Genomic DNA, 12,741 nt, shown 5'->3' with positions numbered 1-12,741 from the left:
CAGAGACAGAGACAGAGACAGACGCATTAATTCCCCAGACTCCCCACTCCTCTGCCAATACAGGGACACATTCAGTCCCCAGAGTCTCCCCAATCCCCTACTGCCCATCTGACTTCACATGGACATAGTGAACATACGTTTTTTCTGAGTTTGTTCTGTGAATATATGCAGAAATAGGACTTTATGCATTGCAAATTTATGAGACCAAATATAATTTTAGGTTCAATTATCTGTTAAAAGTGAATGACAAATGTTTCTGTAGAATCATTCAAACTTTCTTCACTTTTTATATCAATATGATTATTAATCCCGAATCAGAATAAAAATGCGAATAAGAATTTCTCATCTCAAGAAAATGACGACAGCATACAAATGATCTGCTTTATGTTTGTGTGAGGACCAAAACTCCCAACACAAAGACATAAAACATGAGAACCGAGTAAAACTAAGAAGACGGTGTGATTTGTGGGTGTTGAAAAGATTAGTTATTACACCCCAATCTGGCCCATTCTCCTGGATGGATGAATTTCAGCGGCGGAAGCAACCATTTTGTGCCTGTATGATTAACGGCAATGAGAAGAGCCAGGTCATTAATGAGATTCAGTGCTGCTGTAATAAAGGCCTAGACAGACATGTTTTTCTGTTTTTCCTGTGGAAAATGAGTTGGCTAAACGCAACGAGCCTGGAAACGTGAGGAGCTGAATCATCACAAGTCACAAGTGGAGGCTCCAGATAAATCACTGTGTTGTGTGTGTTAACTAAAAGCTGGCATAATGTACCAGTGCCGCAACACTCACCACACCGTCACCCTCCCAGCGTTCATTTATTCCAATGAATGTGTTTTCCCACTTTTCTTAAGAGACTCGCAAAAGAAAGGATGCATTGCTAAGATGATTCTGTGGAATGATAATAGCGTGTTCTGAAGTTGCAACAACGGATGAAAGTAGGGGAGGAGCGGAGACAGAGAGAGAGAGTTAGAGAACGAGAGAGAGAAAGAAAGAGACAGAGAGAGAAAGAAAGAGAGAGAGAGAAGGGGAAAAAATTTACTAATCTATCTTCTCCACATTTGTTCCTTACACTCACTAAATTAATGTTGGGATTTGATATTATGGCCATGTCTCATTGATGGTATGATTTCAGATTGTTCTTATCAAATAAGAGTGAAAATAGTATGCTTTCCAGCTGGTTTCTCTGTAGCTGCTTGAAACAACTGCTAGCACTCTGACCAGCTCCCATTGGATCAACAACTATCACATCCATCGAACATTTTCATTTCCAGTTGGAATTTAACCTGTGTGGCCTTGGATATGTGCTTTCTGTCAAATAAGGATTTCTGGCAGTTCTAGGAATGCAAATGTTTAATGGCATTGTAAAATAACCAGCACATTTGAAATAGGAGAGTTGAAAGCTATGAACAGACTTAAAATGAGCAAAGAATGTACTTAGCTACAGTACAATCCGACTATATCCATTATTGACAAGAGCTATGCACAAATTAGACTAGTAGAGACTATTATGGACCAAGACTAAAATGCATTTTGGTACTGTTGTCTGCTGTTACTTGTTGCTTAAAAGGGAAGTTAAGGATTTTACAAAAATATTTTACAACTTGATGTTAGATGGTTTTTAACCCTGAAAGTAGTCTATGGACCAGGGGAAACTGTAATCCATGGTTCGCTTTTCTCTAAACAGCCACTACAAACTTCAGATAACTTTAGCCACCAATAGCTAAAAATCAATGTGAGTGATATGTGCATGTTTTTACATCAACTTGAAGAATCTTGAACGTCCCCTCTTATAACGATTTTGTGATGATTTTATTAACTTTTTCTTTGTCCAGAGCTACTTTCTCCATCCTTAAGCAATGGAGAATGATGAAAGGAAGAATTTCAGAATTAATTTCCTCCTTCTTCCAAGAAAATGACAACCCTGTGGTTGTGAGGTGGTGAGAGGTGAGCCAAAGACAGAGAGGTCAAACAACCAACCTTGATGATTACTGAGAGGAAGTCAAACAGCAACAGGGACCGAGCGATGGTCCGGGACAACAGTGACTGAAGGATGCAAGGTAATGGCATAAGACGCATTAGGAGGAGCCAAGCTTGTCGCAGCATAGGCAGGTCGAACAGGAAATGGAGCGGAAAAGAGGACGAGGGGAGAGGAGAGGAGAATCACTCGAATCAAGGTGGGACTTTGTCACCGCTTTGACATGGGCTTACGTAAAATGTGTCATGGCGTGGGCTTGGCCAGTTAAGGAGGAGATGCCTAAACTTTTATTTGCCCTGCCTTATTTCCGTAACATTATGAAAAAGTTATCGAAAAAGGTTTGTAAAACTTTACTGAAGAAACATGCTGATTCTGTTATAATGCATTAGATTTATAAGTCATAAGTATCTATGAACTGCTTATAATACACCTAGAAAATAGTATATAAACTGATTTATAATACATTCTAAGGGACTCATACAGTACATTCTTAAAACAAGTAACAATACATTATAAATGTACACCCTAAGTAAAGTGTAACTAGTTTCTAATGTAGGATTGTGATACAAACTACAGTATGTAAAATCCTCAATGCAATTGTTTTTAAAATGGTTGTTGTTGTTCAGAGTTTATAAGTTAGCTTGTTGTTTAGCTAAGCTGTTAAAAATGACCATTATTACACTACTTCTGGACAAACTGGAGTGTCTATTTAAGACACCAAACGTGCAGAGAATAGACTTGTATACTCAGCTGACAACTTTGTTTGAAGATCCTACTGCTATTCGTCTGGGGGCGGTATCAACGGGTGTGCAGGCGTGTGGAAGGTGTTGGACGGCAGATGCTGTAGTCATAGGAGGGATGGACCCTCTTCCTGATGCAGCAGCACCTATGGTTGTGACCTTCTGCTGATCTCAAGGTGTGAAGGAGATGTCTATGACTGGCTCTATTTGAGGCAATGTGGGTCTCCGTTTTGTTTCACCAAGCAGTTAAGAAATAATGTGATGAACTGAGATTTTGACTTTCAACGTGGGTAACCAGTACCACCGAATCATGATGCAAATAAATAAAAATGACAACAACAAAAAATTGTAGTCAATTTCCAATTAATAAACTTTATTAAGAAGATTAGACGAATCAGTGGTAGAATGATTTAAAAAAAATCCAACTCATAAAGAAATAGGACAGTCTTAAAAGTGTCTGTGGTGATATCTGGATCACAAATATGTGATTTACTGAATTATGCTGAAGAGGTCAAACAATGAGACGTTGTTTAAAACATCATGAGATGCTACTTATATTTTTGAAGGATTTTAAAAGCATTTCACTAAGGTTCATTGAAACCTTTTTTGATTGAATCACTTCAGATGGATTTGAATTAAAACATTCTTAGGGATCGGCGTCCCGTCCCATCCCGGACAGTTGTAAATCATGCAGCGCCTTGTGTCACTATTGCAGATTTTATAGAAACAACAAATGTCGGTACATATAAGTGTCTTATATCGGCTGAAAGCTTAAATTCTTGTTAATATAACTGCACTGTCCAATTTACAGTAGCTCTTACTGCAAAAAAAATGCCATGTTATTGTTTGAGGAGAGCTCCTAACAACAAAACACTTTTTCACTGCGATAGTTTTGATAAATTCACCTCTGAAGGTGAAATGTGTACTTACATTCTGAAATCTTGCTCTGATTTATCATCCAAAGGGTGCCAGAGATAACATGAAGTGTTGTTTTGTTAGTTAAAATCCTTTTTCATATCCTAAAAAGGTCCATATAGCACGCACGATCAATTTTGTTTTTCCACTCGTTCAATTTGCAAAGAAAGGAATCTGTGAAACTCTAACCCTAAACATTGTTTCAGCCAGTCAAATCACGTTCGTATGTATTCACCAGAGATCCTAGAACGTAACCAGACTTCACACATATTTGGTCAGACAGCGAAACCTTCATGACACGCTGAAGAAGTGGGCGGTCTTCACTTGAACGACTAAATTTGCCAAATAAGCACCAATCGGGGTCAAACAAATCCAGCTAGATAGCCAATGAGCTGGGCTTTATGGGAGTATCCAGAAACCATGTATCTGTTGGAAAATGTAGCTATTAACCTTGTGAGACAGCATGCCTTTTCCTTTTGGACAAAAATGATCAGAATATTCAGAGTTATGAAGTTATGAAAACTGGTTGTTTTGCACATTTTGAACTTATAACATGCTACTAATACTGGAAAAGCTAAATCAAAGTACAAGTTTACAGATTGTACGATATTCTTGCAGAAAAATGTCATATGAATGCAAATGTCTCCTTCACGACTTGCCCAAATGTACCTGGGTGACTTCACACTAAATGTCATGTAGTTCGCTCATACTTCAAGATATCCTTCGGAAACTTTGCACATACAATGCTGCCATCTTGTGGACACCATCGGAATTGCAACTAGTGGGACCTTTCTCTTGCATTTCAAAGATGGTGGTGGAAAAAAACGGTTGTTTTTTTTCTTTGTATTTTCTTCAACCAGATCTATTGTGTTATATTCTCCTACATTTAATTCACATTTCCACAAACTTCAAAGTTTCCTTTCAAATGGTACCAAGAATATGCATATCCTTGCTTCAGGGCCTGAGCTACAGGCAGTTATATTTGGTATGTCATTTTATCCCTAAGAAGATGTGCCTTCTGACATCATGAAGATGCTGTTTTCTGGTTATAAATTTGTTTTCTAGTTGAGGAGTCAACAAATAAACCGATTACAAGCAGTTAAAGACACCCTTTTTCTTGATGTCATCAAGAAGTCATATTTTGGTTGTTATATAGTAAAATAACCAGATTACAGCCAGTTGTAGACATTTTTCTGGATCCTAAAAAGGCATTGAAAAATCTATTTTCAACCAACCCAAACAAAGACATACAGCGCCTTCAGAAAGTATTCATACCCCTTGACTTATTCCACATTTTGTTGTGTTACAACCTGAATTCAAAATTGATTAAATTATTGTTTTTCCTCAGCAATCTACATAATGAAAAGATGAAAACATGTTTTTAGATTTAAACATTTTTTAATTAAAAATGAAATACAGAAATATATAATTTACATAAGTATTCACACCCCTGTGGCAATACTTTGTAGAAGCATCTTTGGCAGCAATTACAGCTTTGAGTTGTCTTGTGCAAAGCTGATACCCATCTGTATTTGGGGATTTTCTCCAATCCTTGCAGATTTTCTCAAGCTCTGTTAAGGTAGATGGGGAGTGGCGGTGAAAAAGAATCTTCAAATCTTTCCACAGATTTTCAATGGGATTCAAGTCTGGGCTTTGGCTGGGCCATTCAAGGACTTTCACATTCTTGTTCTGAAGCCATTCCAGTGTTGCTTTAACTGTATGCTTGGGGTCATTGTCCTGTTGGAACGTAAATCTTCGCTCCAGTCTGAGGTTGTTTGCAATCTGAATCAGGTTCACATCAAGGATTTGCCTGTATTTGGCTCAATTAATTGTTTTCTCTATCCTTACCAGTCTCCCAGTCCCTGCCAGCTGAAAATCATCCCCATAGCATGATACAGTCACCACCATGCTTCACGGTAGGGATGGTGTAAGACGGGTGATGAGCTGTGCCTGGTTTTCTCAAGACAGCACTTTGCATTCAGGCCAAAGAGATCTCAGACTCTTTCACATGTTATTTAGCAAATTCCAGGCGTGCTGTTGTCTTTTTCTCAGGAGTGGCTTCCTTCTGGCCACTCTCCAATAAATCCCAGATTGGTGAAGTAATGTAGAGTCTGTTGTTTTTCTGGCAGGTTCTCCCATCTCAGACAGGGAACTCTGTAGTCCTGTCAGAGTGGTCATTGGGTTCTTGGTCACCTCCCCTACCTTGACCGGTTGCTCAGTTTGGTCTGACAGACAGCCCTAGGCAGAGTCTGGGTACTTCCATATTTTTTTCAATTTCCCAATGATGCAGACCACTGTGCTCTTGAAAACGTTCAACACTCTAGAAATGGTTTTATACCCTTCCCCAGACATATCATCACAATTATATCTCAAAGATCTGTGGACAGTTCATGGTATAGTTTCCGCTCCGACATGCACTGTCAACTGTGGGACCTTACAGACAGGTGTTTTTCTTTCTAAATAATGTCCAAACAATTCAGTTGGCCACAGGTGGACTCCAATCAAGTTGTAGCGACATCTCAAGGATGATCAAAGAAAATTGGATGCACCTGAGCTCAATTTGGAGTGTCATAGCAAAGGTGTATCAATACTTATGTAAACGAGATATTCCTGTATTTCCCTTTCAATACATTTGCAAAAATGTATAAAAACACGTTTTCACGTTGTTATTATGGGGTATTGTGTGTATAGGTGATACATGTCTGTTTTTTGTTTTGTTAATCTATACCAAATTCAGGCTGTAACGTAACTAAATGTGGAATAAGTCATGGGGTATGAATACATTCTAAAGGCACTGTAACTGTACCCACTTTTGCCTGCTGGGCTATGAGCCAAACTAAGCCATTTCAAATCTCCCTCTGACAACATTGAAGAGCATGACATCCATAGGAATATATTATTTAGGTACCAAAACATCAGGTGAGTTAGCATAAATTAGGATCTTCAATTCCATGTAATGCACTGGTATCCAGCGCCCTAAAGCATACAATAATGTTATAAAGTGCAGCAGTGAACAAGATTAGACTGTCTACTATGCACAAAGTGAGCCCACATGATCTGAGTAAAACCCTATTATGAAAACATAAAACAGATGAATAGCAAACATACAGTAAAACAATTATACACACACAAAGAAAAAAGCATTAAAAAGAAAATGACAAAACGTAGCACAATGTATGATTGGTTTGTGGTTTGAGAGATAAATACAGTAAGAAACTAAAGCAAATCAAAAGTTTGGCTTGAGCCAATTTAGTTTTTAGAACACTTTCACTAATACAATTGGTTCTTCCCTAGTAAGTACATTGCTTAAATACAGTATCCATATTACAAATATATTTACATTTATTTAATGGATGATTATTGGGAGTAATACTTTAATACGTCCCTTTCTTCTTTGTGAAAAAGAGACAAACTTCACTCACCAAACTTAAAATCAGGTTTTGTTAAGTCATGTGGCTTATCATGATGCACAGTTTCTTAAAATACATAATCCCTCTATTTCGCATAAAAATATTTGTCTCTCACAGTGTAACGTGTCATCTTATCGTTCAAAAAATCTGCACATGGTGAAGAGCAATAACTTCAACCTTAAATACGGCAAACGGTGAAGGGATGCTGAAAATATAGCAGGGACATAGTTCACAGGTGCAAAACTTCGGTCTTCGAGGCCTATTCTTGTTTTTGGAAAATCAGTGGCATTAATCGATCATTTAAAAGTGCCAGGCAAAAACACATCACCCCAGGACAGGGATCCCCTGAGGACTGTAAGTTGAGCACCCCTGATTTAGATCTTGGTTTAGTCCATCGAAAATAGTCCCACAGTATTAGGGTCCTTCCATGCGGCAGACAAGAGGTGTGGGTTGGTTCTTTTAAGCATTGAGTCCTCCAGACCTCTAGATGGAGCTGCGCCGCTTGCTGTGTCCTAGTCTGTACGGGGTGAGGCTGTGCAGGCCCGTGGACACAGAACTGATGGCGGAATGGGGGTGGTGCATGCTGTAGACGCAGCCGTTGGAGTGAAGGGGGTGGAGGGCGTCAGAGGAAAAGGCCTCCCCCTGCTCCATGTAGGTGTCAGAGGTGGACAGGTCCCTGGGGATGATCATGGGGATGGAGTACTGCAGCTTCTCCCTGCTCTTGTACCACAGGCAGGAGCACATGGACTGGAAGTGGAGCACCTCCGCATACACGTTACGCAGCCCCCGCCCCGCTCCCCCAACACCACTGTTTCCGCCCCCTCCTGGTCCTCCCGTTCCTCCAGCTCCCCCACTGCACCCTGAGGCGGCCGAGGAGGAGGAAGGTGGGTCGGGGGCGCAGCCCGGGTGGTTGTGCCCTCCTGCCTGGCCATTCTGGGAGAGGAGGGCGCGCTGCTCGGCATCCCGCTTCTCATCCTCCGCGTTCATGGTCATGAAGCGCAGCACAACCAGGTTGAGGAAGGCGCCAATCACAGTCAGGCCGGTGAGGATGTACATGAAGCAGAAGGCCACGTACTTGGGGTTTGTCTGCAGAGCCTGGTCCTTCTGCAGCGCCACGTAGTCTCCGAAGCCGATGGTGGTGAGCGTGATGAAGCAATAGTAGTAGGCGTGGAAAAAGCTCCAACCCTCAAAGTGGGAGAAGGAGAGCGCACCCACGCACAGCGTGCTCATGCAGGAGATGAAGCCAATGGCCACCATGTTCACCATGGAGACCTCGGTGCGCCGCATGCCAAGGCAGTTCTTCAGGCGGTGCAGCAGATAGCGCACCAAGGTGTTGATGCGCTCGCCCAGGCTCTGGAACATGACCAGGGTGAGAGGGATGCCCAGCAGGGCGTAGAGCATACAGAACACCTTCCCCCCGTCTGTGCTGGGGGCAGCATGGCCGTAACCTAGGACAGAGAAGAGACAGGGGTAGAGAGTCAGTGGGATGGAACAGACTAAATATAGGCAGTTTCTTCAGTTAGTTAGTCAATTTAGTTATTTGAGTTACTTAGTTGAGTCAGTTGAGTTAGTCAGTTGAGTTAGTTGTTACTTAGTTGAGTCAGTTGAGTTAGTCAGTTGAGTTAGTTGTTACTTAGTTGAGTCAGTTGAGTTAGTCAGTTGAGTTAGTTGTTACTTAGTTGAGTCAGTTGAGTTAGTCAGTTGAGTTGAGTTAGTTGAGTTACTAAGTTGGGCTATTTGAGTTACTTAGTTGAGTCAGTTGAGTTAGTCGAGTTATTCAGTTGAGTTAGTTAGTCAATTGAGATAGTAAACCCGGTCAGATAGGTGAAGGTCGAGAATGCCAATTCACTACAATTGTATATTCTTAAAACAGCCCATCTGATTAATGTTGAGAGGCTCTGGGAGAATGCAAGGGAGTTATGAATGCACAGCAGTAGTGGTAGTGAGATTGGCTCAGTATTGATGTCTTGTGGGAGAGAGAGGCCTTGAATTATTCATAACGAGTCAGTCTCTCTGGGGTTTGGCGAGTATAGACCACTACGGACAGTTGCTTCTAATTAGCACTTTACATTTTTTATGATATTTAAATAAGATCGAGAGCCATGGGGTTTGGAGGAGATGCACTTGCTCTCAATATGAATGCTCATTCTTTTTGAATACAGATCAGTTAGGGGCATTGTTTTTGATCATGTTACTGGTAGGTGTACAAGGTTTGTATTATCATTTATTATACTATTACCAGGCCAACTGAACAGGCTGTGACAGGATTGGTCCAAGACAAATAAATACCAGAGGGAGAGTCCCAAATTAAGCAGAGAGCCCAACTCTAGAAGTCAATGTCATAATGAAATAATGACATATGATTCGACGATTGGCACAGTTCTCTTAAAAGGGTTGCTAGGAGATGATAAACCGATTTTAGTGATCTTGCACTTATTGAGAGAGACACTTAAAACCACTTGAGATGATGGAATACGTTTTTTTTAACACTTCACAGCAGTTCCTAAGAAATGACTCATCCCGTGGACACTTGCTGAGCTGGCCGAACTTATAAACCCACCGAACCAGTGATCTGCCATGCACCCTGACACATTTCAGGTGAAGTATTGTTCAGGTTAAAAAATCAACCTTTAACCGACTATCAAAAGTGCAGCCAACCTCCATCCCACACACATCCTTTCCCACACACATCCTCTCCCACACACATCCTGTCCCACACACATCCTCTCCCACACACATCCTGTCCCACACACATCCTGTCCCACACACATCCTGTCCCACACACATCCTCTCCCACACACATCCTGTCCCACACACATCCTTTCCCACACACATCCTCTCCCACACACATCCTGTCCCACACACATCCTCTCCCACACACATCCTGTCCCACACACATCCTCTCCCACACACATCCTGTCCCACACACATCCTGTCCCACACACATCCTGTCCCACACACGTGTAATATAACATGGTTGTCAAGGGGGATGTGTTTCCACGGGCAGCAGACCCGTTGCATGCGAGAGCCTTGCAACCCGGTCTTAGATAACAATGACGCTGCAAATGGAAAACAATGTCCAATTGTTTGAAAGTAATTACTTTGCCGTTTGATTTAAATTCAAGGGATGTGGTTTTATTGTCACACCAACCTGTGTGGTTAACTAATCTGTCTCTCTGAAGGCAAATCAGTTTAAAGCCTTACCCGCCACGCTGCCAAAAAAAGACAACCATTACGAATGATACATTGCCTCTTGGAAAGGGAAAGCTGTCCTGGGCTTTGGCTCTGCATCCCCGAAATGAGAAGCCATAACTTTAACCTCCTGACGACACTTAGCTATTTTTAGTTCCATCTACTGTGCGTTAAAGCATTTATCTCTCTATCCTGAGATCTTGTGTTATTTTCCAATGAGTTTTCCATCTCTATCTTTCTTCACCTTGTCCTATAGGGGAGATGGAGAGGCTTTAATGGAGCAGAATGTTCTGTTGTCTCTTTTCAAAACGTGTTGAATTGATATTTCTACACTGTAGGCACCTGCCACTTACCCCAGGTGCGATAACTTAATTTGGTTTGAAGTGAATAAATCTCAATTTCAGTTAAGATTATAATTTTTGTGGGGCCCTGTGTGGTTGTAAATCAAACAAATACAGGTGAACAACAAAAGTTTTCAATTTCAATTAATTTAGGAAGAAATAGTGAATCGTGCAAATATGCCAATATATTTGACCACATCTGTAGGAACTAAACTGTTTAACAAAAATGAATAATGAGATTGATCGACACTGGAATTTATCAAGTAAATGGCAATATTTTCACGTAATGTTCTATGTTTCATTCACTAAATGTACTGAATGTAACGGCTCAATCAGCCAGGGCTGTTGTGTCAACCATCCGCCAGCCAGTCCTAATCTCTCATTGTCTTCTAATCCTCACGCTTTGTCACACCGGGCACCACATGTCACAGGTCGCTCCCTGCAGCTCCACCCATCTCACACCGTTTCCCTCACTCCATTGATATGCTCCCTGTTGTCAACCTTGAGAAGGACTGTAAAACCAAGGGATGAAGGTGGGATTACTTCACCAACTGATCAACAGGTTCTGTTGTCAATAACCTTGGGTGCGACCTCGATTGGTCTTTTCAAGAAAATTGTACTGCTGTCGTGGTTATGTAAATTATTCTTTACTTCTCCTTTGCAACATTAGATGTATTAACTCATTGCTGTATTCATAATTCAGCATAGCCCCTAGTCAAAGCTGCTGTTGTTACCTTACGTCTGGACGACAAACTCCCTCCTGGCCAGGCAATCCACATGCATCATTAGACCGCCAAGCAGTAGCTCATGCAGAATGCCTTATGTCTAGTCTGCTGATGTTGGTGTTCAGCCTAGTCGAGGGTTTCAAGGTTTTCCCCCCATGTCAATGTTCACTTCCACAGTTCCTCAACCAAGGTCGAATGGAAATGGCTGTGTTGCGCCAACATAACTACTTATGGAAATATTTATATTGTATATCCTTTGTGTCCTGGGTACTACTCTTCAGAGTTCTTCACCCAGGATGGTATACTGTAGGCTACGGATAACTGTAGAACTGCTCTGTAAATGACCGTGCAGAGCTTGGTACACAGTCTAAGTACTCTGTTGGACTCTGTAATGCACAGTGCACGCAGTCCTTCAACCAGGGTGTACAGTGCATTGGAAATGATTCAGACCCCATGACTTTTTCCACATTTTGTTACATTACAGCCTTATTCTAAATGGAGTAAATACAAAAAATCCTCATCAAACTACACACAATACCCCATAATGACAAAGCGAAAACAGGTTTTTAGAAATGTTTGCAAATGTATTTAAAATAGGGGTATTGTGTGCAGATTGATGAGACAATAAAAACATTTTAATCGATTTTAGAATAAGGCTTTAACGTTAAAAAAAATGTGGAAAAGTCAAGGGGTCTAAATACTTTCTGAATGCACTGTACACTATAGATGATAAGTATAATAAGTATAAGTACTCCCAGGCCTCGGGGGCATCTTGTGCTGCTGAACCAAGTCTCTCAGGTGACAGTTGAGGAGGCGCTGGTTGAATCCCGGGGCTGTCATGAGCTGTCACGACCAAGGAACAACTCCACAGGACACAGGGAGGTTTGGAGTGACAGTCGGGCGGCTCGTCACTATCGGGCAGTGAAGCTGGAGGCGACAGGGCTGGGAGCCCCCGCAGTGGGAGTGTGGGGAGGCCCCTGTTACACAACAACACGCCCCCTTTACCCTGTGCCTGTGTCCCCTCGCCCCGACATGATGACTCAGGATGTGTCAGTGGCTCTGGCTGACTCTGGCTGGCACGCAGCGGTTGCTCCTCCAGGGCCCACTCACATTGTCCAAACTGATTACAGCCACTGGGAGAGGAGAAGTGCGCCATCACCCTATATGGCAGGTAACGAGTCCACTAACTGTCGACTAAGAGATTAGATTGACGCCTGCCTGACTGACTGACCATCCGACCGACCTATGAACCCATGACCAGCTATTGGATGCTGTCACTGAACCTTTGACCAGCTATTGGATGCTTTCACTGAACCTTTGACCAGCTATTGGATGCTTTCACTGAACCTTTGACCAGCTATTGGATGCTTTCACTGAACCTTTGACCAGCTATTGGATGCTGTCACTGAACCTTTGACCAGCTATTGGATGCTTT

General features: G+C 41.8%; 1 protein-coding gene across 1 annotated transcript; it reads right to left on the bottom strand.

The window, feature by feature from the left end:
* Positions 1–5,895: 5,895 nt before the first annotated feature.
* kcnk3a (potassium channel, subfamily K, member 3a) lies at positions 5,896–12,462 on the bottom strand. Its single transcript, XM_036986825.1, has 2 exons — positions 12,201–12,462; positions 5,896–8,496 (listed from the first exon to the last, which is right to left on the bottom strand). Exons 1-2 carry the CDS (start codon positions 12,460–12,462, stop codon positions 7,532–7,534), a joined length of 1,227 nt encoding a protein of 408 aa, XP_036842720.1. The 3' UTR covers positions 5,896–7,531.
* Between the last annotated feature and the right edge of the window lie 279 nt (positions 12,463–12,741).

Source organism: Oncorhynchus mykiss, chromosome 8, assembly GCF_013265735.2.
Source record: "Oncorhynchus mykiss isolate Arlee chromosome 8, USDA_OmykA_1.1, whole genome shotgun sequence".
Taxonomy (NCBI): Eukaryota; Metazoa; Chordata; class Actinopteri; order Salmoniformes; family Salmonidae; genus Oncorhynchus; species Oncorhynchus mykiss.
Note: the sequence above shows the minus strand (reverse complement) of the source record. Positions and strands in the feature narration are given on the sequence as shown.